This window comes from Mustela nivalis (assembly GCF_964662115.1).
Source record: "Mustela nivalis genome assembly, chromosome: 8".
In the NCBI taxonomy this organism is placed as follows: domain Eukaryota; kingdom Metazoa; phylum Chordata; class Mammalia; order Carnivora; family Mustelidae; genus Mustela; species Mustela nivalis.
Genome location: NC_139027.1, coordinates 30,480,000 through 30,506,372, shown reverse-complemented (window position 1 = coordinate 30,506,372; position 26,373 = coordinate 30,480,000). Strand labels below are relative to the sequence as shown.

The window sequence follows — 26,373 nt, the reverse complement described above, 5'->3', positions numbered from 1 at the left end:
GTCCTGGGATCGAGCCCCGCATCGGGCTCTCTGCTCAGCAGGGAGCCTGCTTCCTCCTCTCTCTCTGCCTGCCTCTCTGTCTACTGTGATCTCTCTCTGTCAAATAAATAAAATCTTTAAAAAAAAAAAAAAAAGTCCCCACAGGCAAGAACAATGCAATCAATTAGTAAAAGAATTTGTATGTCACCTCTTACCCACCTGTTTCTGGAAGACTATTTTATAATAGTTAATAATCTAGAATAGTGTTTCTTTTGGGGCATTACACCTGGAGGCACAGGATGTCCATCTGTGTCCTCATTGGTGATATTAAATTTTGTTTTTTTCTTTTTAAAGTAAGCTCTATACCCAATGTAGGGCTCGAATGACCCGGGGATCAAAAGTCACATGCTCTACCAGCTGAGCCAGTCAGGCACCTCTGGCGATGCTAATTTTAATCACCTACTCAAAGTGTTGTCTAATTTTGGTTTCTATTTTTCTCTTGCAATTAATAGGCAAACGTGAAGAGAAACTTTAAGACATGCAAATATTTGACTCGTCATCAAATCTTTGCCCCTAGACTTGGCACGCATGGATGATTCTTGTCTGACCCACTCTTTGCTACCATCGTTGCCAGTTGATGACTCTTCAACTCTAGCACTGTCTCCACATTTGCCAGTCAACCCCCAGCATCCTGCTGTCAGCAAGAGTCCTCCGTTCATCCATCCATCTATCATCTCTCTATTTACCCATCTAATCTTTCATTGGTATAGACGCATAGATTCTTATTTTCCCGATTTTCTATAATTCAGTGTTGTCCTTAATTGTTTTAGTGCTCAAATTGTTTCCAATTTGGCTAGTGGGAGCCCCTTAGGTGTCTTTTTGACACGGCCCATCTTTTTTTTTTTTTTTTTTTTGAGTACCTCGATCTTCTGACATAAAAATCATGCTCATGGCTCATCTTGTCCTCCTCCCTGCTCCAGCTCTGAAACCAGTGGTTTCTCCATGGACTTCTGCTTCCTTTTAGTAGGGAATGGTATTTGAGGCCAAGATTGAGCACTAGGTATGATCGTTGCTACCTGGGTATCTTTGCTTATAGGCCTTTTACGTGGATAGGAAAAGGAAATATATGCATATATATACATATATGCATATATATACATATATACATATGCAAGCATACGTACACTTGCAAACACATGTATATTTGTGCATGTTTTATAAATCTTCAGTCTATATCAGTAACTCCAATTTAATACATCTCATAGGATCCCCTTGCTTTTCCCTTTTCATTATTTGTATGTTCCTACTTCCCCATTGAGAACCCTAGCTCTCAACAATATCAACACATTTACTCATCTATAACTCATGTAAAATATATTTATTTACTCATATCTAATATATATATATAATACAAATGTATTTATATAGTTTATATATAATATATAACAATATTATATATATCATATAAATATATATACATGTACTTACCTATAATACATCTAAAATAAATTCAGAATTGCTTTACAAAAACAAGCCTACTAGAAAAGGTTCAGGATTCGTTTGCTGTTTTCCCCCATCCCAACCAAGACTGAGAAATATTTATGTTTGTAAATTACTTGGATTAGTTGGCTTCCCCCCCCCCCCCTTCAGTGTGGCTATGTTCTTCATTTAGATACTGTTATAATCATTTATTTGGTTTGTTTTAGTTTTAGTAACTCCTTCCTGTCCTTGATTTAATTTTATGTTTTGATCATGTAGACCACGTTTTCAAAAGTCAACACTATATAAAACAGGATTCAGGAAAGTGTCACTCCATTCTGAATTCCTTCTTACTCCCTCTGCCACCCTCTCTTAGAGAGAGCTGTTTTCTGTTTAACCTTTCTGAGTTTCCTTTTGGACAGATAAGTGGCTTTAGGCATGTTTTCTTATTTCTCCCTCTTACGCAAAAGTTAGCATACTACAGATGCTATTCTACAGTTTGATTTTTCCACTTAAGAATATCTCTTGGAGGGGCGCCTGGGTGGCTCAGTAGGTTGGGGCCTCTGCCGTTGGCTCTGGTCATGTTCCCAGGGTCCTGGGATGGAGGCCCACATGGGGCTCTCTGCTCAGTGGAGAGCCTGCTTCTTCCTCACTCTCTGCCTGCTTCTCTGCCTGCTTGTGATTTCTGTCTGTCAAATAAAACCTTAAAAAAAAAAAAAAAAGAATATCTTGGAGGGTGCCTGGGTGGCTCAGTGGGTTAAAGCCTCTGCCTTCGGCTCGGGTCGTGATCTTGGGGTCCTGGGATCTAGCCCCGCATCGGGCTCTCTGCTCAGCGGAGAGCCTGCTTCCTCCTCTCTCTGCCTGCCTCTCTGCCTACTTGTGATTTCTGTTTGTCAAATTAATAAATAAGATCTCAAAAAAAAAAAGAAAAAGAATATCTTTTGGGAATTACTCCATACCAATTCAAAGAGATCTTTCTCTTCTCTCTTTACAGATGCAAATTGCCCCATCATGAGTATTTACCATAGTTTATTTAACTGATCACCTATGCTTGGATATCTTGTTTCTAATATTTTAAGCAACTGCAAATAATGCTGCAGTGAATAACCTTGTGCAAATGTTTTGTTTTTGTTTTTTTGTTTTTGTTTTTTTGGTATTATTGGAGTTGTGCCTTCAGAGTTAATACCCAGAAGTGTGATTGGCAGGTCAAAGTGTAAATTCGGATGAAGTTTGTGGACAATGCCAAATTCCTCTCCATAGGGGTTACACGATTTTGCATTCTCAGTGAGAAAGCAATGTGTGAGTGCCTGTATTCTCTCATGTCCTTGCCAAACAGTGCCATCATAAGCTTTTGAATTTTTGCCAAACTGATGGGTGAGAAATGGTGTCTCAATGTTAATTTGCGTTTTTTTTTATTATGAGTGAAACTGAATATTTTCTCATATGCTTAAGGTTAATTTTTATTACACTTTTTTTTTGAATTGTCTGTGGACATGTTTTGCCCATTTATTAATAGGATTTAAACGTGTTAAAGTTGTTTAGTTGGAAAAATTGTTTTACTATAATACAGTTTACACTAATCGAAGGTAGAATCCCAAAGTACCTGCTGTGGATAAACTACGGCTTCTGCCCTCTAGGAACTCACAGTGTATATACCGAGCACTGTCATAGTGGGTCCAAACATAGACTCTGGAACCAGATTGCCTGCCTTCAAACGCCAGTCCTGCCACTTGGGCGTGTGTGTGTGTGTGTGTGAGTTTTAAGATTTTTTTTTTTTAAGATTTTTTATTTATTTATTTGACAGAGAGAAATCACAAGTAGATGGAGAGGCAGTCAGAGAGAGAGAGAGAGGGAAGCAGGCTCCCTGCTGAGCAGAGAGCCGGATGCGGGCCTCGATCCCAGGACCCTGAGATCATGACCTGAGCCAAAGGCAGTGGCTTAACCCACTGAGCCACCCAGGCGCCCCATGTTTTAAGATTTTATTTATTTATTTGAGAGAGAGGGAAAGCCGCAGAGGGAAAGAGAGAGAAGCAGGCTCCCCACTGAGCAGGGAGCGGATGTGGGGCTTGATCCCAGGATCCAGGGATCGTGATCTGAGCCCAAGGCAGATGTTTATCTAGCTGAGCCACCCAGGTGCCCCCATATAGGCATGTTTTAAACCACTTGGCGCTTTAGTGTTTCTAACTGTAAGGTGAGAATATTAACAGCATTTACCTCTTAGGTTTGTTTTATGGATTAAATGACTTAACATATATGTAAAGTACCTTTCGTAAATGTTATTTAACAATCAAGAAAAGGCTCTGAAATACACTGATTTGATCCCATAAGAATATTGTTATGTATAGTTATTAAAAATGAGGACCTGGAAGTTTAGAAACATTAGGTGCATCAGTGGTAGAACCAGAACTTTTTAAAACTAATCCCCACACTCAACATGGGGCTTGAACTCAAGACCCAAGGTTAAGAGTCACATGCTCTGCCACTGAGCCAGTCAGGTGCCTCTGAATAAGATGGATCCTTGAGCCCCTGAAGCGCACCTTCTTGTGCTGGAGGGGTCTGTGTGGGCTGTAGAAAGGAAAAAAACAAACAACTAAGTAAACCAGTTTTGTCTGTCATGTTCATTATTTGTTGTTCAGCACACATGACAGTGCCAAAATTCATTTGTTAAATGAAAAAAAAAAAAAAAAAAAGGAATAAGGGACAGAGTAGTGAAAAATGAAGCTCGATACATAGGTGAAAGGCCTTGTCAACCACTCAGAAGGGTTTAGACTTGATCCTGAGCAGAGAAATCACATTAATCGATCTGCATTGAAGAAAACTTAAGGACCCGCAGGAGAAGGGCCCACACAATATTACCTCAGTGTAGTGGGAAATGATGGTGTCGAATCAAGAGGGAGGCTGAGAGGATGGAGAGGAGGTCACTTGCAGAGAGTTTCAGAAATCAGAACCAGCTCGAGGCGCCTCGGTGGCTTAGTGGGCTAAAGCCTCTGCCTTTGGCTCAAGTCATGATCTCAGAGTCCTGGGATCGAGCCCCATATCAGGCTCTCTGCTCATCTTAGAGCTTGCTTCCCCCTCTCTCAGCCTGTTTCTCTGCCTACATGTGATCTCTGTCAAATAAATAAAATCTTTAAAAAAAATTAAAAAAAATCAGAACCAGCTTAGCACAGACTTGTTTGGTGCAGAGTGCAGGAGAGAGGAGGGAAAGGTCTGAGGTAACACTGAAGCTTCACTGCACTGAGTAACTGAAGAGGGATAGCTGACTGGGAAAAATGAAGAAAGGACTTTTCGACACACATAGATTTGGGGCAACTGTGGGATAATGTTCAATCTCTTGACTATACTTGCATTTGGCTTCTCTATACCCCTTAAATTCAGGAGCTGTGTGGCCCTGTTCAGGGTACTGTAGTAGCAGCCTAGGAAACAATAGTGTGTAATAGTGTAAAAGAAAGCAGTTAGGTCAATAGAAGAGGAGGGGTGTAGCCTTAGGTCCCTGGGGGTCCATGATGGGGTGCACTGAGTACTAAGTTAACTGCTAGCTCTCACTGAAACGTTATTCTTTGACGGCAAAAATACTCATTTTTGCATCTTCTTGCTCAAGATGATACCTTGCACAAAGCAGATTGTGGGCAACATTAAATAGATGCCACATAGGGAGATTATGAAAGGAAATCCATCATCAAGCCAGGCTTATGGCTGGGAGCTTAGGGGCACTGAACCAGGAGGCAGGGAGTAGGAAGTCCAGGAGGAGCTCCAAATCCCTTTCCATAAAGACAGAAAACAGATGAATAAACTAACAGCCCAGTGGAAACCCTGATAAAATGGCATGTTGAAGCTTCTAGGACAACAGTGCTTTTCTAGAGATTATGCAGAAAGAAAGACCTTGAATTTTAGACTTGTGAGAAGACCTGGCCAAGACAGCAGTTTGGACAACTGGACACCTATCTTTACCAAGAAAAGGACTTTTTAATGCATTGGTGATGTGGTAAAAAAATCCAAAAGAAAAGAGATCGCATTTTGCAAAAGCTTCCACAGGCTGGTATTAATTTTAAAAAGTGACTTAACTTTCTACAGGATATCATTGGATTCTCACAAGAGGGTTCATCATAGTAAAGGACCTGCTACAATTCATTATCTGATGACAGTGCTTTCTGACTTGTCCCTGCAGGTACTGGGAGGAGGAAAGGGTATGCACAGTTGGGAAGATAGGTGGAGGGTCTCCTAAGCAGATGGGAACTATTGCAAACAAACCATAGGATGGTCTCCAGAGGGGAAGCAACATTAGGGACTTGGATGAGGAAAGATCAAAAGGAAAAGCAGAGCAATAGCTTGGGAGAGGGGACAGAGAGGGAGAGGGAGAACCGCTGTGGAGGATAAAACAGAGAAAAAGGTGTACGAAAGCAACCGCATGTGCAGGGCACGAGTTAACGATTACGAAGAAGAGCAGTAAAAAGAATTGGGTTACTGAACAGGGAAGGAGGGACTTGGTTCTCTGGAGATCCCTTCTGCGTTTACACGGACCAGCCCAGCGCTAAGGGGGTGTGGTACTGAGCTCAGAGCCGTGTGGAGCGAGGCGATCGCGGTAGGGGCGCCGCCCAATCCCTTCTAGCAGTGGAAAATCAGGGAAACCTAGCGACTGGCAGGCAGGCGGGCAGGGCGGAGGCGGAGCGAGGACGCCGATGGGCGGGTCGGGGGAGGGCGTGGGGAGGACAAGAAGACGCTGGCTAAAGGCGGCGCTAGGACCCGCGGGCGCCCCGCCGGCTCCCGGGAGGTTGATAAAGCGGCGGCGGCGTTTGACGTCAGTGGGGAGTTAATTTTAAATCGGTACAAGATGGCGGAGGGGGACGAGGCAGCGCGGAGGCAGCAGCCGCACCAGGGGCTGCGGCGGCGGCGGGGGACCAGCGACCCAAGCACCGGGGTTAACCACGTCTCGTCCACGACCTTCCTAGGTACGCGCCGGCGGGGTGGAGGCCGCAGGGCCCGGGTGGGGACAAGGCGCGGGCCGCTCGGACCCGCGGGCACCGGCCGCAGGCGGCGGGGTCGTCGGCCCCGGCTGGTTCAGCTTTCCTCCTGCCGCCTCGTCTGACGGCCGCCGGGCCTAGCTCCCGCCGCGCCCCGAGCTTCTGCGGCGCGCGGCCTGAAAGGGCGGCCCTGGGGCAGCGGCTCCCGCTGCTGTCGGGTGAACGGGCTGCGAGCGCATCTGCGCCCGGCCCGGCCCCCTGCCCTCCCGCCGCGTGGCTGCCGTCGCGTCCGCCCCGACCTGAGGGGGCGGCCTTGAGCTGGGGCCGCAGACCTGGGGCGCGGGGAGGTCGGTGGCGCCGCGTCTGGGTGTTGGAGAGTTCCGGACGCTGCAGGGCGACGTTTCCTGGCGGGCAGTGCTCTCTGTCCTTCTGTCGGAAAGGGAGGCAAGGGTGGCCGGGGCTTGATGAACCCCACGGAGGAGGAGGACGCGGAGCGCGCGGGGGGAGCAGACACCTCGCTGCCAGGTCGGAAAGCTCTCCAGACTCCCTCCCAGGAGGGAACCGCAGTCCGCAGGCCAGTGCTGTGACCCGGGGCTCGGGTTTTGGGGCTCCTCGGCCCGCAAACCTATTGGCGCGGGTTTCGCGTGGCTAGGATGCAAGTCCAGATTTAGTTATTAAACTAGGGTTGCGAGCAGTTTACTAGTCACTTAGGTGGTATAGTAAGGCCCGATCAGACTCCCAAGTGTCTGGGGTGTGAAGTCACCTGATCCTTCGCTCCCCGGTTTTGCGGAATGTGAGCTGCTACTGTACGTGTACAAGGAGCGCCCCTGCCCTCTCCAAGACGCGTTTGCTTTGGCAGCGGAGTGTTGTGTGTCCCTCTCATAACACCCCTATTTTTAGTAGTTGAGCATTTGATCTTTCGCTCTGGTGTGAACTGAACGCATGTAATCTTGATTGAGAATTTTGATAGTACTTAAAGGCGTAAAGTTTTTCAAAGGCTTATAAATAGTAAAAACTTACGGTTAGGTAAGTACGGCCATGGAATACGTAAGAGTTTATAAACGACACTAAATGTGAATTTGTGGTCTTCAGATTCCTCTATCCACAGTCTGATAAAGGTTTTGTGAAATGAAATGTGAAACATTTTGGTAAGTTAGTCCGTGAAGACTAACTTCAGTTAGAAAAGTTTATGTGAAATATATTTCATCATTCATGGTAACCTTTGGATGTGCTGAACATATGTCAGGGGTGATGACAGACTAGAGTTTTGATACAGGATAAAGAACAGGAAATAAAGCTTATTTTATTATTGCCTGCCAACAAAAGCACTTGACAGAACTGTTTGCATAGAAACACCCACACCCCCCTCCCCCCCAACACAACACAACACAACACCAGAGAAGAGAGGTTTTGCCTTAGATCTCTTCTGGTTGGAATTCTCAAGTAATTAGTTTTGGAATGCTGATGGATTGATTTGGATCTTTTGGACCCTAGGGGTGTGTGTGTTGTGTGTGTGTTTGCTCTTGAACTTACTTAGATATATTTTAACGTAATCATTTTAGATGTAGTTTCAAAGTGGTTTTGTTTTTTTTTTTAAGATTTTATTTGTTTATTTGACTGAGATGGAAAGTAGACAGACAGACAGGCAGGCAGAGGTGGGGTGGGGGGAAGCAGGCTCCCTGCTCCATCCCAGGACCCTCAGCTCATGACCCGAGCTGAAGGCAGAGGCTTAACCCACTGAGCCACCCAGGCACCCCTCAAAGTGTTTTATATACTTGCCTTATTAGGAGAAGCGTAACTTCATGATTTGGTCATGGTTATGAACATCATTTTTATTTTGTGGTACATTGAGAAGAGATGTGATTCTTAAGAGTTGATAAATAGGGCCCACCATTTATTAAACATTCTGTCTGCTACTCAGATTTTTGTGTGTTATGTTTTCCCCCCACTCTTGGAGGTAGCCCTTTCCTTGATAACCGTACCTATCAAATGACTGCCTAAAACCTTTTCATTTGCTCTGTAGTCACTCAGTACAGCATTAAAATCCCAATAAAACTTAAGATTTGTGTTTAGTCAGAGCAAACAGGCTGTGAATGAGTAGGAACTCAGCTATATTGGAGTTTGTATAAGAAACTCTTTGTCTCCCTCTGCTTTCTGAATAAGTAAACTTGAAGAATTGAGTTGGGGTCAGTCAGGTGCCATAATGGTTTAGTCTTAGGAAGGTGCTTTGTGTCTCTTAAGAGAAATGCTTACTTTCTTTAGGATTAGGAATGTAGGGTCTTTATAAAGCATTATGTAATCCTGTACTTTAATGGCTTTGTAGGATTAAATCTCTTGGAAATTATTTGTTTGGGGAAGAAGGAGCTGTTTTACATACAGTAAAGAGGTATTTATTGTAGGGAAAATAAACGGTGATTTAAAATGAGATTCTGGCTTTAAGTTGGGTGCACCTATTTTGGGATTCGATTTTAGTTTGCCATTGTGTTTTAACTTGAGGACAAAGTTTTTAAATATCCATAGATGAAAGTAACTTTCTTGAAATTGTTTAGAAAGTTTTCCAAAATTGTGCTTTTTCCATCTGTCTGATATTAAGCAGTTAAAGAGTACCTGTCACCTCATTCCATGCTGTGGTTCAAGGCATATTTTTACAGTTTTGATACTTTTTAGCAAGATGCATTTTAAAAATTTGTTTATGCTCAGTAGGAAGACCTGTTTGACACACAGTTGTAAGCGAAAGCTCCCCAAGATACGTGTTGGCAATCATCCTCCAAGCATATGACCCACCAGTATACATCTGAAGGGTCTCATGACTCAGGTTTTGTTGGACAGTAATAAATGATCTTTTCCCAACAATAGCTAGCTCCCTCAAGGTCCTGGAAACCTTGCTTCCAAAATTCCTTAGAGACTTACACTATCCCTAACTCCCTCCCAACTTGAAAGTATGTAATGGGCTATACTCCTCTATTCCCCAGTGCAGCTGTTTCTGCCATGGGTTCTGTCCTTGTGATTTATTTTTTTTTTAAATAAAAGATATTTATTTATTTGACAGAGATCACAAGTAGGCAGGGAGGCAGGCAGAGAGGGAAAGGGAAAAGCAGGCTCCCTGGAATCATGACCTGAGCTGAAGGCAGAGGCTTTAACCCACTGAGCCACCCAGGCGCCCCGTGTCCTTGTGCTTTAATAAAATCACCATTTTGCACCAAAGATGTCTCAAGAATTCTTTCTTGGACATCTGGCTTCGAACCCTAATTAATGTTCTTCTCTTTATCACTCACTACCCATCCTATAGAAAGAATGGATGAGTGCTTTCTTATCACATGTATAATTAGAAATGTCTTGGTAAAACTGTTGAATGAGTGATGTCTGAAACCATACTAATGAGAAGCTGGGGCAGTTAATAAGTAAAGCTAGAGCGAGTTACTAAGTGGAGTGAGAAATTTAAAGAAGGGAAAAGGTAGTTGTAGAAAGAAGAATTCATGAAGTAGAAAAATTCTGCTTGTTAAGAACATTGAGAAGTACGAAGTACAAAGCCAAGGTAACTTACAAATGATTTTTTAAGTTATTGGTAATCATATCTCCGTGTGTTTAGGTGTACACATATTTGCTAAACAGGTAGATTTTTAAAAATATGTATTTAATTAAGTAGCCATCCTCACTTTCTACTGTGGGACAGATGGCTGTAGGTAGTTGATTTTATGGGCAGATGATACCTATTAGAAGCAACTGTTAAGTCATAAAAGACTAGCATACATGTACTTTGTTTTCCCAAGGAGATAGTATGCACTTTTGACTTGGGGTTTAGTTTTCTGGCCAGTACAAGTAGGATTTAGGGGATTCCTTGTTAATGAACCAGCTTAATGAAAATTATTCATACAAATTATATTTTTGTTTATGCTCTAAGTCAGAATAACCAGTAATTCTAATAGCTTGGTGAGCTGTGTAAATTTATGAAAGGATCATAAAGGATCTTGTTAAGGATCATTTACTTAAATGTACAAGAGTACATTCACTCTTTTTATTGTGGGTGCAGTGTTTTTTTAATTATAGAGAAGTCAAGATAGTGCAATGGAAAAGAATGAGGAAAGGAATCAAAAGCTGAGTGAATAAACTCTCTGAGCCTTGAAGCCCCTCACACATAGCAGTGATAGTATTCTGTAATAGGACTGTTGTGGGAAAGAAATGAGATAGGTACAGATGTTTTATAAATTGTAAAGCTGTCTGTGTGTAAGAGACTGTAATGCTTACGTAAGAATATGCCTATATGACTACTTATGCTATTATATGTATATATGTGCTTATTTCCTGTCAGTTTCTTCTAATGTTTTTCCCTGCAGTGTAGACAGAGGCTTAGTTTGGGCAAGGGTGGCAGGTCTGCAGTGTAGACAGAGGCTTAGTTTGGGCAAGGGTGGCGGGTAAATTTTTAACTTGACCTGTAGAATGCTGATAATGTGTTCCTGATTAGGGGTATGGCAAGTATTAAATGTGATAAAAGTGCTTATTAACCCAGTGGCAGACATTCTGTTGATGGTAGTATTCCTATAATGTTTGTTGTTTTGAACGAAAAGTTAAATTTCAAAATATGTGACCTGAAAAACCTTTGTTTGGTTTTTATAAGATAAAAATATACATTCATACTTCTCAGCTGTCTTTTTTTTTTTTTTAAGATTTTATTTATTTATTTGACAGAGAGAAATCACAAGTAGATGGAGAGGCAGGCAGAGAGAGAGAGGAAAGCAGGCTCTCTGCTGAGCAGAGAGACCGATGCGGGACTCGATCCCAGGACTCTGAGATCATGACCTGAGCCAAAGGCAGCGGCTTAACCCACTGAGCCACCCAGGCGCCCCTTCTCAGCTGTCTTTATTTCAATAAACTTGCACTTTAGAGAATCAGTCATAGCAAAATAGTCTTCTGAAATTGTTTATTTCCAGTATAGGATTCAATATGAAGTAATTCTTAAGGTCATGGCAGTTTTCAAGTAGAATGCATTTACCTTTCAGGTAGTAAATGTGCAGAATCTAACTGGAGTCTGTTTTGTACAAAAATGCCTAAAGAATGATTGACTTGAAAGTACACAAATTGTGAACCCCATTAAAAGCTTTTTCCCCCTTACATGTAATCATTTAGTGTCATGAATAGGGATTAGGATATATTTTAACTTTTGAATTCTGTGAACTTATTTCGATCTTCAGAATGGATTTAGAATGGAGGGCTGGATTTTAATATTAGCTCTGTAATAACATTTTTTTCTTCCTGGTAGCTAATAATCTGCCCTAGCAAACTTAAAGGTTTTTTGTTTTTGTTTTTATTAAATAGCTAATCTGTGAAGGCACAGTAGAAACTTTAAAGCCGGGCGCCTGGGTGGCTCAGTGGGTTAGAGCATCTGCCTTCGGCTCGGGTCATGATCCAGGGATCCTGGGATCGAGTCGAGTCCCGCATCAGACTCTCTTCTGCGCAGCGGGGAGCCAGCCCACTTCCCTTCCTCTCTCTCTGTCTGCCTCTCTGCCTACTTGTGATCTCTGTCTGTCAAATAAATAAATACAATCTTTTAAAGAAAGAAAGAAAGAAAGAAAGAAAGAAAGAAACTTTAAAGCCTTCTGTAAGGAAACTGTCTTTTAAAGATTTTATTTATTTATGTATTTATTGACAGAGACAGAGATCACAAGTAGGCAGAGAGAGAAGGAAGCAGGCTCCCTGCTGAGCAGAGAGCCGGTTGGCGGGGCGTGATCCCAGAACCCTGGGATCATGACTGGAGCCAAAGGCAGAAGCTTTAACCCGCTGAGCCACCCGGGCGCCCCAAGGAAACTGTCTTTTAAAGGGGGGTGGAATTGGCATGCTAAATGAGCTTCTCATTTCATATTTGAATGAATGGGTTTATGAGATACTAATTTTTTTCAAATTTTTTTTTTTTAAAGATTTCATTTATTTATTTGACAGAGATCACAAGTAGGCTGAGAGCAGGCAGAGAGAGAGAGGAGGAAGCAGGCTCCCTGCTGAGCAGAGAGCCCTGTGCAATGAGGGGCTCCATCCCGGGACTGGGACCACTACTGGAGCCGAAGGCAGAGGCTTTAACCCACTGAGCCACCCAGGTGCCCCTATGAGATATTAAAACTTGGATTAAGTTTACTTTTATGGGGGGAGAGTTGTTTTTGAAGTAAGTTGTAGAGAAACTTTGACATGAATCACCCTTATTCTTAAATTTTTTTGAACTTAGTTTTTAATCACATCTTCAGAAATCACTCTCTTCATCAGCACTTGAATTTTAAAATAGATAATACAATATGATCTGCGGAGTTTGTTTAGAGTTGAGAGGAGTTTTATTGAAGGAGAATGGCAGTGGCCTTGGGTATTGTTTTGCAAATTCAGAAGTGTAGGCTGAAAGTTCTCAGAAGGGTTGAACAATGTTGTTGTTGCCAGAAGTCTAACAATTCGATATTAAGATAGAAACTTACTGCCTTTAAATTACATCTAAACTTGTGATTGACCAGAGCTTGTGATCATGGCTCTTAATCTGTTACAAGTCATAGGTAATTTATACCTAGTGAGAGTTTAAATTTTTTTTTTTTTAAATTTCAAAAGCAGTAAATCTTTGTAGACATTTTGGAAAATACAAATGAAGAAAGTAAAAATATCTACTAGTGGTAAGCACTGCTAGCATTAGGGTATACATCTTGTAGTATATATCCTTTTTTAATGCATAATTTAATGTTTTCTAAATTGGGATCTTACTGTAATTTTGTAATTTATTTTTCCATTCATTGTATTCCCCTTTGTGATTAACTAATCTCTTCAACATGATTTTTAAAATAGCATTGTCATACTAAACTAATCCTTCATCTAGATACAGGGTTATTTTTTGTGAATAATGCTGGCTAAGCCTTTCTGTAGATAAGTCTTGACCTTTAGGATAAAGTCTTAAAAGTATTTTTTGTACCATCTGTATGTTTCAATATTGAAGACACATCAGCCAGTCCATTCAGAAAATTCTGATTTATCTTGTGTTTGGGTTAGGTTTGCACTTGTTTGCAAATACTTTGTTTACAAGTGGGTGTTGTTATATAAAAATGAATGCTAACACATAGGTAGAGGATCTTAATGTACTGTTTCATTTGTATTTCTTTGATTACAGTTGATGTTTAAATTTTAATGTCAACTGAATATGCATTTTTAAGAAGATTTGTTTATTTATTTGACAGAGCGCAAGTAGGCAGAGTGGCAGGCAGAGGGAGAGGGAGAAGCAGGGAGCCCAATGTGGGGCTCCATCCCAGGACCCTGGGATCATGACCTGAGCCGAAGGCAGACACTTAACCAACTGAGCCACCCAGGTGCCCTTATTAATTGCATTTTCATCTTCTTGGACCATCTCTCAGTGTTTTCCTTACTGTTTTGTAAAAGCCCTTTTGTACATAAGGGATTTTTTCATGTTTGACTTTTTAATTTTGTGGATATATTGTGTTTCTGAAAAAAAAGTTTTTAAATGGTTCCATGTTTTCTTAAATAAATTGGCAACTTTTCAACTTACTGGTGCTAGTCTCTTCTGAATTTTTAGGTATGCTGCCAGAGGATTTTTTTTTTTTTAACTGTTTCAAATTCTTCCTGAAGAATTTTTTATTCCCAGCTCTTCAATGGCAGACGTTAGGGGCATCTGTTTTGGTGCCCAGGAGCTTGGTATGGATTGTTAACCACCACCAAGCTTCAGCTTCTTTAACTAAAAAAAAAGACCCTACTTTGGAAGTTTAAGATGAAAAGATAATGTCTTAAAAACACTTGCCTTGTTTTGAGTGTACAGAGTTACCACTCCTTCAGGGTAAAGACACTAGTTTTCTTAGGGAGTAAAGAGGTGGAGGAGGGCAGGCTGATAGAAGACCATTTTTAAACAAAGAACTGGCTTTTTTCCCTTGATGTTATCAGTTGACATATTGAGCCACCTACCTTATGAAAGGGCTTTTCAGTTGCTTGTAATGAGTACCTCTGTAGAAAAGTGTAGGAACAGAGCCCTGTTCTAAGCTTTCATGTAGTTGGGAGATCAGATAGATCTTATGCATATTTGTTAGTAAAGTGTATCATTAAGTTTATAATTTCAGAAGTAGGAATTACTGTGTGCTAGTGTTACCGAGGAAGACTTCAAGGAGGAGGGTGGTCTTTGTCAGACCTTGAAGAATGGGTGGGTTATAGAAGGCAGAGAGTAGGATATACCTCTTGTGTGAAGATAGAAAGGCAGTATATGGTAAGGTTTTTTACAAAATAGTTTAAGGATTTGTCTCTCCTTTCTAAGAATTTTTCCAGAAGGGATACTTAAAAGGTATTTAAAAGCAGTTAGGTAGAAGTAACTGAAGGTGGTAAAGCATGTGTAATAAAAAGAGAATATGGGCTGTTTTTGTAGCCAAGTCGAGCAAAGAACTGATTTAAATAACTGGATGATTCCTGGAAAAACTGTCTGAATAGCCCTAAATGTGACTTCTTAAAAACTATAGAGATGTGTTCCCCTACCTGTTTTTGAGCATCTCTTTTATCTGCTACAAAGAATCCTGATGTGTATGTACTCTAAAAGTTGCCAAACTAGAGAAAGGATAAAAGGAAGAGTATAATGAGAATCTCTGACTTTGTTTCCCTTTTGATTTTCAAGTTATTTTAGATTAGTCACATATATCTACTTGGAAGGAGGTTTGTCTGTTTTGCACTATTCCTTTCTTCTTACAGCTCTTTTAGGAATTTTGCCTGGTTTGAGTGTATACTTTGTTTTTTTAAAGTGCTGCTATAGGGGCATCTGGGTGGCTCAGTTGGTTAGGCATCTGACTTTAGCGCATGTCATGATACCAAGGTCCTGGGATTGAGCCCTTCCCTTGTTGGGCTCCAAATTCAGTGGGGAGTCTGCTTGTTCCTCTCTCCCTGCCCTCCCCTGCCTTGTGCGCACATACTCTCAGATAGATAATCAGTCTTCTTTCTTTCTTCCTCACTCCTTCCCTCCTTTCTCTCTCTCTCTCTTTCTTTCTTTCTTAAATAAAGTGCTGCTATAATGGGCCATCTAAGGTAGAGAGATGTGGCAAAATGGAATGTAGCATCTTCTTTCTAGAGTCTTGACCTATTTGAGATTTATCATAAAAGCCTTATTCTAAATTTAAGCCTGGATCTGTGTATTAATGACTCTTTTGCTAACTGATTATCCCAAATTTCAGTAGCTTTTCTGTGGATTTAATATCTTTAACTCACTACTGAGTTAATTTGGGGGCCAAAAGGGAATGATTCAGTGGTTTGCCTGAGTCAAGGAAACCTACTCTGGTTTTGATGGATACCTGAACCCTGTGTTAGAAAACCTTAGCGTAACTGCCAAAATTACTTTTGGAAATGGAAATTTAGTGTATTGTTTTATAAAGGTTTATAAGAATATATTCCTTATAGAAATATGGAATAATTTAGTGTATGCTGTTGCCTAGTTCAGAGGGGTATGTTGAAGAGGAACTGGCTAGCTCTTACATGCATTGCTTTTCATTTTTACTGTCATGTCCTGACTTTGGGCTTCTCACCTTATACTTAGGCTCTCTAGTTACTTAATATCTGATTTCTCTGTTTTTAGATTCTCATTATACATCTTAAACACTCATCACTTTTGGTTTATCTCTGCAGCACAGCTGTGATCCTGTCACTCGTCTGCCTCAAAATTTTCCTTGTCTCTCAGGATAATGCCTAGTATTCTTAGCCTAAACTTTGAAGGTTAGCCTTAATTTGATTTTCAGGGCTCAGAGAGATGCAGCCTTCTCCAGAGGATGTCTTCATTGATAACACTAGCTAAATAATTTAATGTAGTGCTTTCTTTACTATTCTTTTATACTTGTTTGTGTTGGACCCTTGAGAGTAAGGACTGTTATCAGCAAATTGCATTTCTCTGGTATCAAGTATAGTGCCTTGCTCTCTAGTTACTACTAGCTTGAAGTAGATGGGGTGGGGGACCTTCCTCAGTTATTGATGACACTTTGTATAGGTGTACCATATGAAACAATGAATTACACATTTATTTACATGTAAATATATATGCATATCTTACCAAAGATGGGCAAATATAATTTTATTGCATCTTATATTTTAAAAGTCTCCAATTTAAAATTTGCCCTTCTAGAAAGCTAATGAAGAGAAAAAAGAGTATTTCCCACATGTTGGGGGATGGTATAAATGCTTTGCTGACTATATAAATAAATTTTGACAAACTTTTGGAAAGAGGGAAAAGTAGCTGTATGCTAAGAATTATTTTAAAGGAAATAAATAAATCCCTCTTCTTTTTTTTTTTTTTTTTAAACAAATTGTGGTTTTGGTAACTTTTTTTTAGCTTTCGAGATATCTTGAGCAGGTTAACAGTTCAGCTCTTGAGTTTATTCAACAAACATGCTCATTTGGCATAGTTGGAAGATCATGGATTTGACAAGGACCTGAGTGTGCATACAAATTTGATTACTTGGGAAATATATGTCCTTGCAGATTGCTTAATCTGGACCTCATAGTCCTCCTTTATGCAAACAGGGAAACTTATAGTTTACCAAACAAAACGACTTTGAGGATTAAAGAGGTATTATGTAGTTATTAACCCAGAATAGACCGTGTTTTTCCCTCTTCTATAGTAGAAGGTACACCTAAAATTATTTCATACATTATTTGGAAGAGTGATAAAGTTATTAATGATGTTTTTACCCATTCTCCCAGATACTATCACTTCTTTCAGTTTTCTGCTCAACTGTTTTCTTATTAGAGCATCTTTGCCTGATCATTCTTTCATGGAATAGCAAGCCCCTGTTCCATTTCCTTTAACCTGCTTTATTTTTCTCTGTACTATACTTAACACTAGCCAATGTCATTTATTTGTTTTCTTGTTTTCTATTTTCTCATCTTTAGGATGTAATAAACTCCTAAAGGCAGGACTTTTTAAAAAAATTTGTTCACTAGTGAATCTTGCAATTCTTAGAACCTTGTTGTGGGTGTTTAGTGAGTGTTTGTTGAAGGAATAAAGACTTAACGCACTCCTACTTCTAGTCCTTTAACCCCCTTGCGTTGGAATGACGGTGGTGGTGGTTAGTGGGGTGCTTTTACAGATGCAGGTTCCTGGACTCGCTCCTGATCAGCCTAATCAGCTCTGGAGTTGAGATCCAAGAGTGTATTCCAAACAAGCCACCCAGCTGATTCTTAAGCTTTAGTGAACATGGGACTCACTGTTTTATGGTGTGGTGTTGGCTAATTAAATATTGTCAGTATAACTCAGATCCATGTATAATTAAATTACAGCTAGACTGTGCTATAGCAGACATATTTTTAAAAAAATTCCTATTGATCTATCAAGGAAGACATGTGTATCTGTAGTTTTAATTATTTTGGTTACTCTATTTATTTTTGTCCAGGACTCCAGTTTAATCCAGGACTTTTAAGGATCTAAAAATCTCAAATTTTAGATGTTTATCAGTTTACCTCTCCCAATGACACAAAATCAAACTTGTTAAGCCCACACATAATCTGTACTTGTCATTTTTTGCTTTATAAGGATAGATGAACTGATATCAAGGATTTGTTTTAAGTGATAAACATCTTTTTAGAAATAATGGACTGATTTGTGTCTCCTTTCCTGTGGCTATGCTACTGGGGAACAATGATTTTCTATAAGAATTATCCTGCAACATTGTAAGTTTGGTATAGAGGAAACAGCATGGACTTGTTATAAAACCCCAGATAGAAATCTTTTTTTTTTTTTTAAAGATTTTATGTATGACAGAGATCACTAGTAGGCAGAGAGGCCGGCTAAGAGAGAGGGAAAAGCAGGCTCCCTGCTCCATCCCAGGACCCTAAGTTCATGACCTGAGCTGGAGGTAGAGGCTTAACCCACTGAGCCATCCAGGTGCCCCCCTCAAGATAGAAATCTTGATGCATATACTGCTTTTTCTTTTTAAAAAAATTTTGTCTGTAATTCTAATCTCTGAATTGGGGATAATTGCTAAATTGTAGGGTTGTTGTTCCTCTCACGGTACCTGGCCCAAAGTCATGGAGTCATTCAATACTTAGAAGTGACTTTTTTCTGTGAAGTAAATTCTGAAGTAATCTAAAAGTCTTTATTAAAAACAATTGTAACATATTTCAAACTTACAAAAATGAAAGGAAAATATTATAGATGTCTAAGCTCCCATTGCCTATATCTAATGCATAGTATTTACCCTAATTGTTTTGAATCATTTTTAACGAGAAATAAAATGTCACTTCACAAGTTGAAGGGTTCTCGCAACTTCCCTTCCTACATACACACACTCTTGAAGTTGGCATATATATATATATTTTTTTTTTAAGTAGACTCCACACCCAGTATGGAGCCCGAGTGTGGGGCTTGAATTCACACCCCTGAGATCAAAACCTGAGCTAAGATCAAGAGTTGAATGCTTAACCAACTGAGCCACCGAGGCACCCCCTTACATGTATTTTTAAAATAAATGATACACAGTATTGTGCTTTATTTAACAATTTTTAGTAAGTGGCCCAGAGGATGTACTTGTGATTTGTTTTTTTCATTTGACATTGGTTTTGAAGTTTATCCACGTTGACACACTTATATCTTGTTTGTTAATTTTGGCTTTCTATTTCATGGTTAATTTATCCATGAATATTTAGATTGTTTCAGATCCTCCCCCACCCCGCCCCATTTCTTAATAGTACTTCATGGACAAGGAAACTTTTTTTTTTCCTGTTCATATGTATGTAAAAATTCCTTTAGCATATAAATAACTTCCCTAAAAATTAATTTTTTCAGTATTGTGTACTCTGATTCTTTAAAAAGTAGGACTGCAGAACAAAAGTGTATCTTCCCCACCTCCCCCCTCAAAAAAAAGTTTTTAAGAACAGATGCAAGACCCCTGGGGTAACTTGGGTGAGATTTTCTACAGGACTTAACTTTAGAAAGAAATTGATAAAAACTTTTGTTGCTGATCCTAAGTAGAATTTTTCTAAATTTCTGTGTTGTTGCTTAAGAGTCCCCTGAGCCATTATTCCAGCATCTCTTAACTAGCTAACAAAATTGACTTCATAAACTGCATCCTCATTTAAGCTATCTAATTTAAATTAACCTCAGTTGAAATTTTTTTTCTTCAGAGTACACTTACATTTTCCAAAGGGTATGCTTTAAGAACTGCTTGATATTTGGAGATAAGCTTGGGGGAAAATATCTTGTGCTTGTACATTTGTAATCTATTCTACATTTTTCTTAATCTGTTTAGATAAATTCGTAAAAACATTTTTATGCCTCATATTAAAATGGGAACAGCAAAAATTCCGTGACATCAGTGCTGGTTACTATGGAAACAGTAGTTTTCAAGTGGAAAGTAATATGTGAATCTTTTAAGAAAACAATTTTTGTGTATCTCTTAATTTGACAGTAATGAAGGAAGGAAATGAATTACATTAGATACTCTTTAAAAACATTTTTAGCAAAATGATTAGCAAAAGGGGAAAAGCTAATGTGGGAAAGTATCTGATATCTGACATCATTAATAGGTCTTCTGAAATCTTTGAAGTTTTTATTTTTGCAATTTGCGTTGTAGTTTCTGTTTTATATGAGAGAGGTTTAACTTGTGAGGTTTTTTTTTTTTTTTTTAAGATTTTACTTATTTATTTGACAGAGATCACAAGTAGGCAGAGAGGCAGGCAGAGAGAGAGGGGGAAGCAGGCTCCCCCTGAACAGAGAGCCCAATGCGGGGCTCCATCCCAGGACCCTGAGATCGTGACCTGCCTGAGCTGAAGGCAGAGGCTTAACCCACTGGGCCACCCAGGTGCCCCTAACCTTGTGAGTTCTTAATAACACTATCTTATAGGAACAATAGTTAAAACTTGAAGTCCCTGATTCTACTTCTCTTTTTCAAAAAAAACTGTATTATCGAAATCCAAGTGTGTGTCGGTCAGTATTCTTCTGGGCTGCATCTGGCTGGAGGAGGGGTGAGGGAAGCCCAGCGTTGTTATAAAAGTTCCCTCAGGTGAACTGATGGTGACTCCTGACCAACAGACCAGTAATTTTCAACTCCAGCTATATATCATGTCAACATATTAAAAAACATTTTCTACACTTACATTAAAGTAGGGATGTCTTTGTTCACTGCCTTTTTCACCTTATCCAGAATCCTCAGTGGCTAGGTTGGAGTGGTTAGTTACATCAGAGTATCAGCAGTCTCTCAGGAAGAATACAGGATTATAGTTTAGCTTGAAAACTTTTTCCTTCTGTAAAAACATAAGAAACTACAAAATAAAATTGGTTTACTTACTAAACACTCTATAAAATATGGTGATCCATGGTTCTCCATTAGGTTCAGAAACCAACAGTGCTGGCATCAATTTTGAAGTTAGAAATGTGCAGTTTTAGGCTCCCCTCCAGATTTACTGAATCAGAATATGCATTTTAACAAGGTCCCCAAGTGATTCATATGCATGTTAAAAGTTTGAGAAGCACTGCTGTAGAGAAAAATCACAAAATTAATAAAAAGACCTAGCCCAGTTCTTGCTGCAAACGGAAATCTAGTCCTGTGTTTTCCTTTCCTGTAAAATTAGTGAATTTGGCTGCCTGATCTCTAAAGCCCCTCTGAGTGATATATTAGATATAATTTTGAGTATTGAGGCTAATTTTTAAGCATACATGTTAGAACTTAAATGTCCTCATGGGTCTTGACATATATATTCTGGGAGGCATATGCATAATCTCTTGATGCCTTAACAGATTGTGGGATTTATAGGAATAACAATAATAATAAAACGTCCTACCTCCCCAATATAAAAAGCTGTTTTGAATTCTTTAAGAAAATAAGTATTAGTAACTTCCTAATAACCTTTTTATTTCCTAACCAAAATATTTTGGCATGGTGAGGTAGTGGATTCACAGGAATTCATTCACAGAGGAGTATATTTGTCACCATTGGAGACACTCAGAATTATATTTTCTAGTTCCTAATTTCACATCAAGAGAAAACTTTTTTTTTAAAAGATTTTTATTTATTTATTTATTTATTTATTTATTCATTCATTCATTCATAAAGGATTTTATTTATTTATTTATTTATTTATTTATTTGATAGACAGAGATCACAATTAGGCAGAGAGGCAGGTAGAAAGAGAGAGGGGGAAGCAAGCTCCCTACTGAGCATAGAGCCTGATGCAGTGCTCGATCCTGGGACCCTGGGGATCATGACCTGAGCGGAAAGCAGAGGCTTTAACCCACTGAGCCACCCATGTGCCCCTATTTATTTATTTATTTATTTATTTATTTATTTATTTGACAGAGAGAGAGAGAGATGACACGTAGGCAGAGAAGCAGGCAGAGGGGGGAGGGGAACAGGCTCCCTGCTGAGCAGGTTCCCTATGTGGGCCTTAATTCCAGGACCCTGGGATCATGACCTGAGCCGAAGTCAGAGGCTTATTAACCCATTGAACTACCCAGGCACCCAAGAGAAAACATTTTAAATTGAATTTGAGCAGTGTCAGAATTGACAGCTCTAGTTTTTCATCCCATTGGAGTATAACCTTCATGGGCAATACTCCTTGAAGAGGATAATACTATTTACAATATTTTTGTTCTGGAAAATGATGAATAAATTGGTTGTATTGCTTTATCCTCTCATTTATGTGGTTTGGCACCTGGGTGGCTCAGTCAGTTAAGCATCTGCGTTGATCCAGGTCATGATATTGGGGGTTGGGCTCCCTGCTCAGCTGGGAGTCTGCTCCTCCCTCACCCCAGCCCCTTTCTCATGAATGAATAAAATATTAAAAAAAAAAAAAAAAAAAAACGAAAATGCTAAGGGGAATAGGCTGCATTGATTTTTTTCAAAATCTGCCTTACTGCGATAATTTACATAAAATTCACTGATTTTTGAGTACAATTTAATGAGTTTTGATGAATTTGTAGTTGTTTGGCCCCCACCACTGCCACCATCATGGTACAGAGCAGTTCTATTATCTCAAAAAACTCGTTGCATCCTTTTATAATTACCTTAGCTTGGGCTGCTTTAACAGATTACTATAGACTGGATAGCTTAAACAGACATTTATTTTTCAGTTAATGGAGATTGGAAAGCCTAGGATCAAGGTGCCAGAAGATTTGGTTTCAGTTCTCTTCTTGTTTGTATATGGCTGGCTTGCTGTGTCCTCACAGGGTGGAGAAAGATCATTTCTCTCAAGTCCCTTACTAATTCCATACATGAGGGCTCTACCTTCATGACCTTATATTATCACCCCACAGGCCCCACCTCCAAATGCCATCACATCCAGGATTACGGAGGGCTTCAGTATACGAATTTGGGGACACATGCACATTGAGTTTGTAGTAGTAGTCAATTCTCCTCCCCTGTCTTCAGCTCCCAGGAGCCAATGATATGCTTTCTGTTACTGTAGTTTTACTTTTTCTAGAATTTCATATGTGTGGCTCCTTTCACTTAGTATATAGCTTTTTATATCTCCTGAGAGGGTTTCTCTAATATCTCCCATGCCTTTTTTGAGCCTGGCTAGAACCTTGAGAATTGTCATTCTGAACTCTAGATCTGACATATTACCAATGTCTGTATTGATTAGGTCCCTAGCCTTCGGTACTGCCTCTTCTTCTTTTTTTTGTGGTGAATTTTTCTGCCTTGTCATTTTGTCCAGATAAGAGTATATGAAGGAGCAAGTAAAATACTAAAAGGGTGGCAAAACCCCAGGAAAATCTGCTTTAACCAAATCAGAAGCAATCCCAAATCGTGAGGGGGGAGAAAGGGGATAAAAAGAGGTTCAAAAAGAAAGAAAGAAAAAAAAGAAAAAAAAAGAATTAAAAAAAGAAAGCGAATAAAGAAAAATATAAAAAAGAAAAAATATATATATTAGAAAAACTTTGAGAAAGTGGTTGTTTTTCTGTTTCCAGAATTGCTGTTCTTCTTCTCTTTGATCTGCCGATGGATTTGCAGGTGTTCGCAATCTTTAGATAAGCTATCTAGCTGTTCTCCTGCTAGCTGAAGTAGTCTCAGCCTGCTACTTCTCCGCCATCTTGACTCCTCCTCTCCAGTATATAGCTTTTTAGATTTATCTGTATTAGTGTGTATTTCAGTAATTCATTTTCATTTCCAAGTAATAGTTCAATGTATGGATTTAACACAATTTATGCATTTTCCAGTGAATGGACCTTTGGTTTTTTTTTTTTTTTTCATTTATGGCCGTTATAATGAATATTCATTTTCAAGTCTGGTGTCATATGTTTTGATTTCTCTTTTAAGTACCTAGATGTGTGATTGCAGGTTGTATGGTAAACATGTATTTACATGTTTAATTGGGGCTCCTGTCTAGGTTAGTAGAGCATGGGACTCTTGATCTTGGGGTCATGAATTCAGGCCCCACCTTGGGCATAGAGATTATTTAAACTATGTTTAATTTTCTATAAGGTATTACCAAAACTTTTTTTTCCAAGTGATTGTATCATTTTGTACTCTAAACAGAAATATATGTGAGTGCCATTTGCTCCCCACCAGCTGTTTTGTCAGTCTTGTAAATTTTAGCTGTTAAGAGTGTGTAGTGGTATCTGATTGTGGTATTAATTCTTATTTCCTTAACATCTAATGGTATTGAGCATATTTTCATGTGCTTAATGACCATTCATATGTCTTCTTTGAAGTGTTTATTAAAATCTTTCATCCACTTTAAGGTGGAATTTCTAGGGGTGCCTGGGTGGCTCAGCTGGTTAAGCATCTGACTTGGGCTCAGATCCTGGGATCTAGGCCCCTGTGTCAGGAGTCTGCTCAGCAGGGAGTTTGCTCGTCCCTTTGCCGCTCCCCATGCATGTGTGCATGCATGTTCTCTCTCTCTGTCTCTAATAAAGTCTTTGAAAAAAAAGTGGAATTTCTCTTACCAAACAACTAAGAATTTTTTTGTGTATTCTGAATACAGGATTTTGATTAAGGATTTTATGTCTGTTCATGAGGGCTATTGGTTCGTAGTTTTTTCTTGTAACGTTTTTGTCTGGTTTTGGTATTAGGGTAATAGTACTGTCTTCATAAAATGTGTTGGGAAATACTCTTTTTTTTTTCTCCCCCTGTAAGAGCCTTTGTAGAATTGGTATAGTTTCTTCCTTTAAATTTTTTTTTTTCCCTTCCTTAAATGTTTGGTAGAATTCACCAGTGTAGCCATCTGGTCCTAAAATTCTCTTTTTAGGCTTTTAATGGATTTGATTTTAAATCTCATTTTTTTTTCAGTTTTCCCTAGTAAAGAGTACCTGCTTTTAGTTAGACAATTGATAATGAGTTTTTTAGGGTTTTTGCTTTCAGAGTTTATGAGGCAAGGATTTATGTGTTTAGATGAACTTTTTTTATGGGGAGTTGGGTTGATGAGAGTGGTAGAGTAGACATAGAACTTTACAATTGCTTGAACTTGTGTATTTTTGAAAACTTAAAAAAAAAAAAAAATCCTCCATGGCACTCCTTTGTCTCTCCCAATCATTAAAGGGCTGTGGAAGTAGAAGAAAGGTTGAGAAAGCTGTGTTATAGAATCTTTCAGACTTCTTTTGTATTTCTAATAGCACTGACCTGCATCTCTGTCTTTTGTATTTGGATCTGTTTCATCTCTTGATAAAACCTTTATTAGCCTCACTACCTTTTTTGCCCCCCCCCCCCGACATATTTATTAGAGAGAGAGTGTGCTCATGAGAGGGGGGAGGAAGGGAGAGAATTTCAAGCAGACTCCCTGCTGCACTTGGAGCCCTGCACAGGCCTCAGTCCCATGACTCTGAGATCATGACCTGAGTAAGAGTTGGGCACTTAACCAACCGAGCCACCCCGGTGCCTCTAGCCCTACTACTTTTTAAAAGAAACTTTCTACTATGGACATTTTCAAATATGTGTGGAAATGATGAGAATGACATAAGGAACTTGTGTATATACATCTCCCAGATTCAGAGACTATCAGCCTAATGGCTGTCGTGTTTTATCTATTCTGTAGCCCGTCTCCCCATCAGATTCTTTCATGCCTTTGTGGTGCCTGAGGTGTTCTTCATAAAGATCTTTCCATCACAGCTGGACCAGAATGCCAAAGTATCCCAGTACTGTCATTTTTGGTGTCTCTTGTTCGTCTTTCAACCCTGTAGTAACAGCTTTCTGGTAAGCTTTGCATAGTGTTGTGTTCCTCTGTACCTGTGAATCTTCTGGGCTATACCTCTGCACAGCTTCTTTAACTCTCTTTTGTGTGTGACAGGTTCCAACTGCTTTAGCAGCCCTGAGCTCAGATACTGTGCTGTGGTTCCCCATGCTATGTTTAGGCAATTGCTTCTAGGTGGAGAGTGGGAGGGTTAAGTGAGAGATGGGCGTGGTGATCATGGGGCTCATCTTGTGAGTTTTCTTCTATCAAGGATTACTGTCCTATGATTATTGTTGTCCATCCTTGAAAAAAGATGCCTCATGTATTTTGCTTAGTTTTACAGTTTGTGGCAGAGGGCCAACAGTTACTCTAATGACTGGAAGAGAAAGTCCCAAGTGTTATTTTGTTTTTGTTTTTTTCTCTGTAAGTTATCTAATGTTTTTTAAAAACAAAGCAAAACAGAATTGGGGGTGAGTTGTAATAGTTTGTGATCTGCCTTTTTCCCACTTATTTTATACTGATGTCTTAAATATCCTTAATATCTTAAATGTATGGATGTGTTCTTAAGCCATGTCATATGTCCACGTGATTTTAAAGAACTGGTCTATTTCCAGTGGAGTTCCAACATTAGTTTTTTGTGTGTTTTTTTTTTAAAAGATTTTATTTATTTATTTATTTGACAGATCACAAGTAGGCAGAGAGAAGGCAGAGAGAGAGAGAGAGAGAAGGAAGCAGGCTCCCTGTAGAGCAGAGAGCCTGATGTGGGGTTCGATCCCAGAACCCTGGGATCATGACCTGAGCTGAAGGCAGAGGCCTCAACCCACTGAGCCACCCAGGCACCCCCTCAACATTAGTTTTCACTGCCACAAAT

At 39.6% G+C, this 26,373-nt stretch overlaps 1 protein-coding gene across 6 annotated transcripts in view; it reads left to right on the top strand.

Moving 5' to 3' along the window:
- Window positions 1-6,212: 6,212 nt before the first annotated feature.
- Window positions 6,213-26,373, top strand: part of ATL2 (atlastin GTPase 2) — a 57,252-nt gene continuing 37,091 nt past the window's right edge. For 2 of the 6 annotated variants that reach the window (XM_082745713.1, XM_082745712.1), the window contains exon 1: window positions 6,741-6,941. In XM_082745713.1, the coding sequence (XP_082601839.1) occupies window positions 6,881-6,941 (61 nt within the window). In that variant the 5' untranslated portion in view covers window positions 6,741-6,880. Of the gene's footprint in view, window positions 6,405-6,740; window positions 6,942-26,373 lie in introns of those variants that run through there. The other 4 variants (XM_082745710.1, XM_082745711.1, XM_082745714.1 and 1 more) reach the window with 4 other exon arrangements.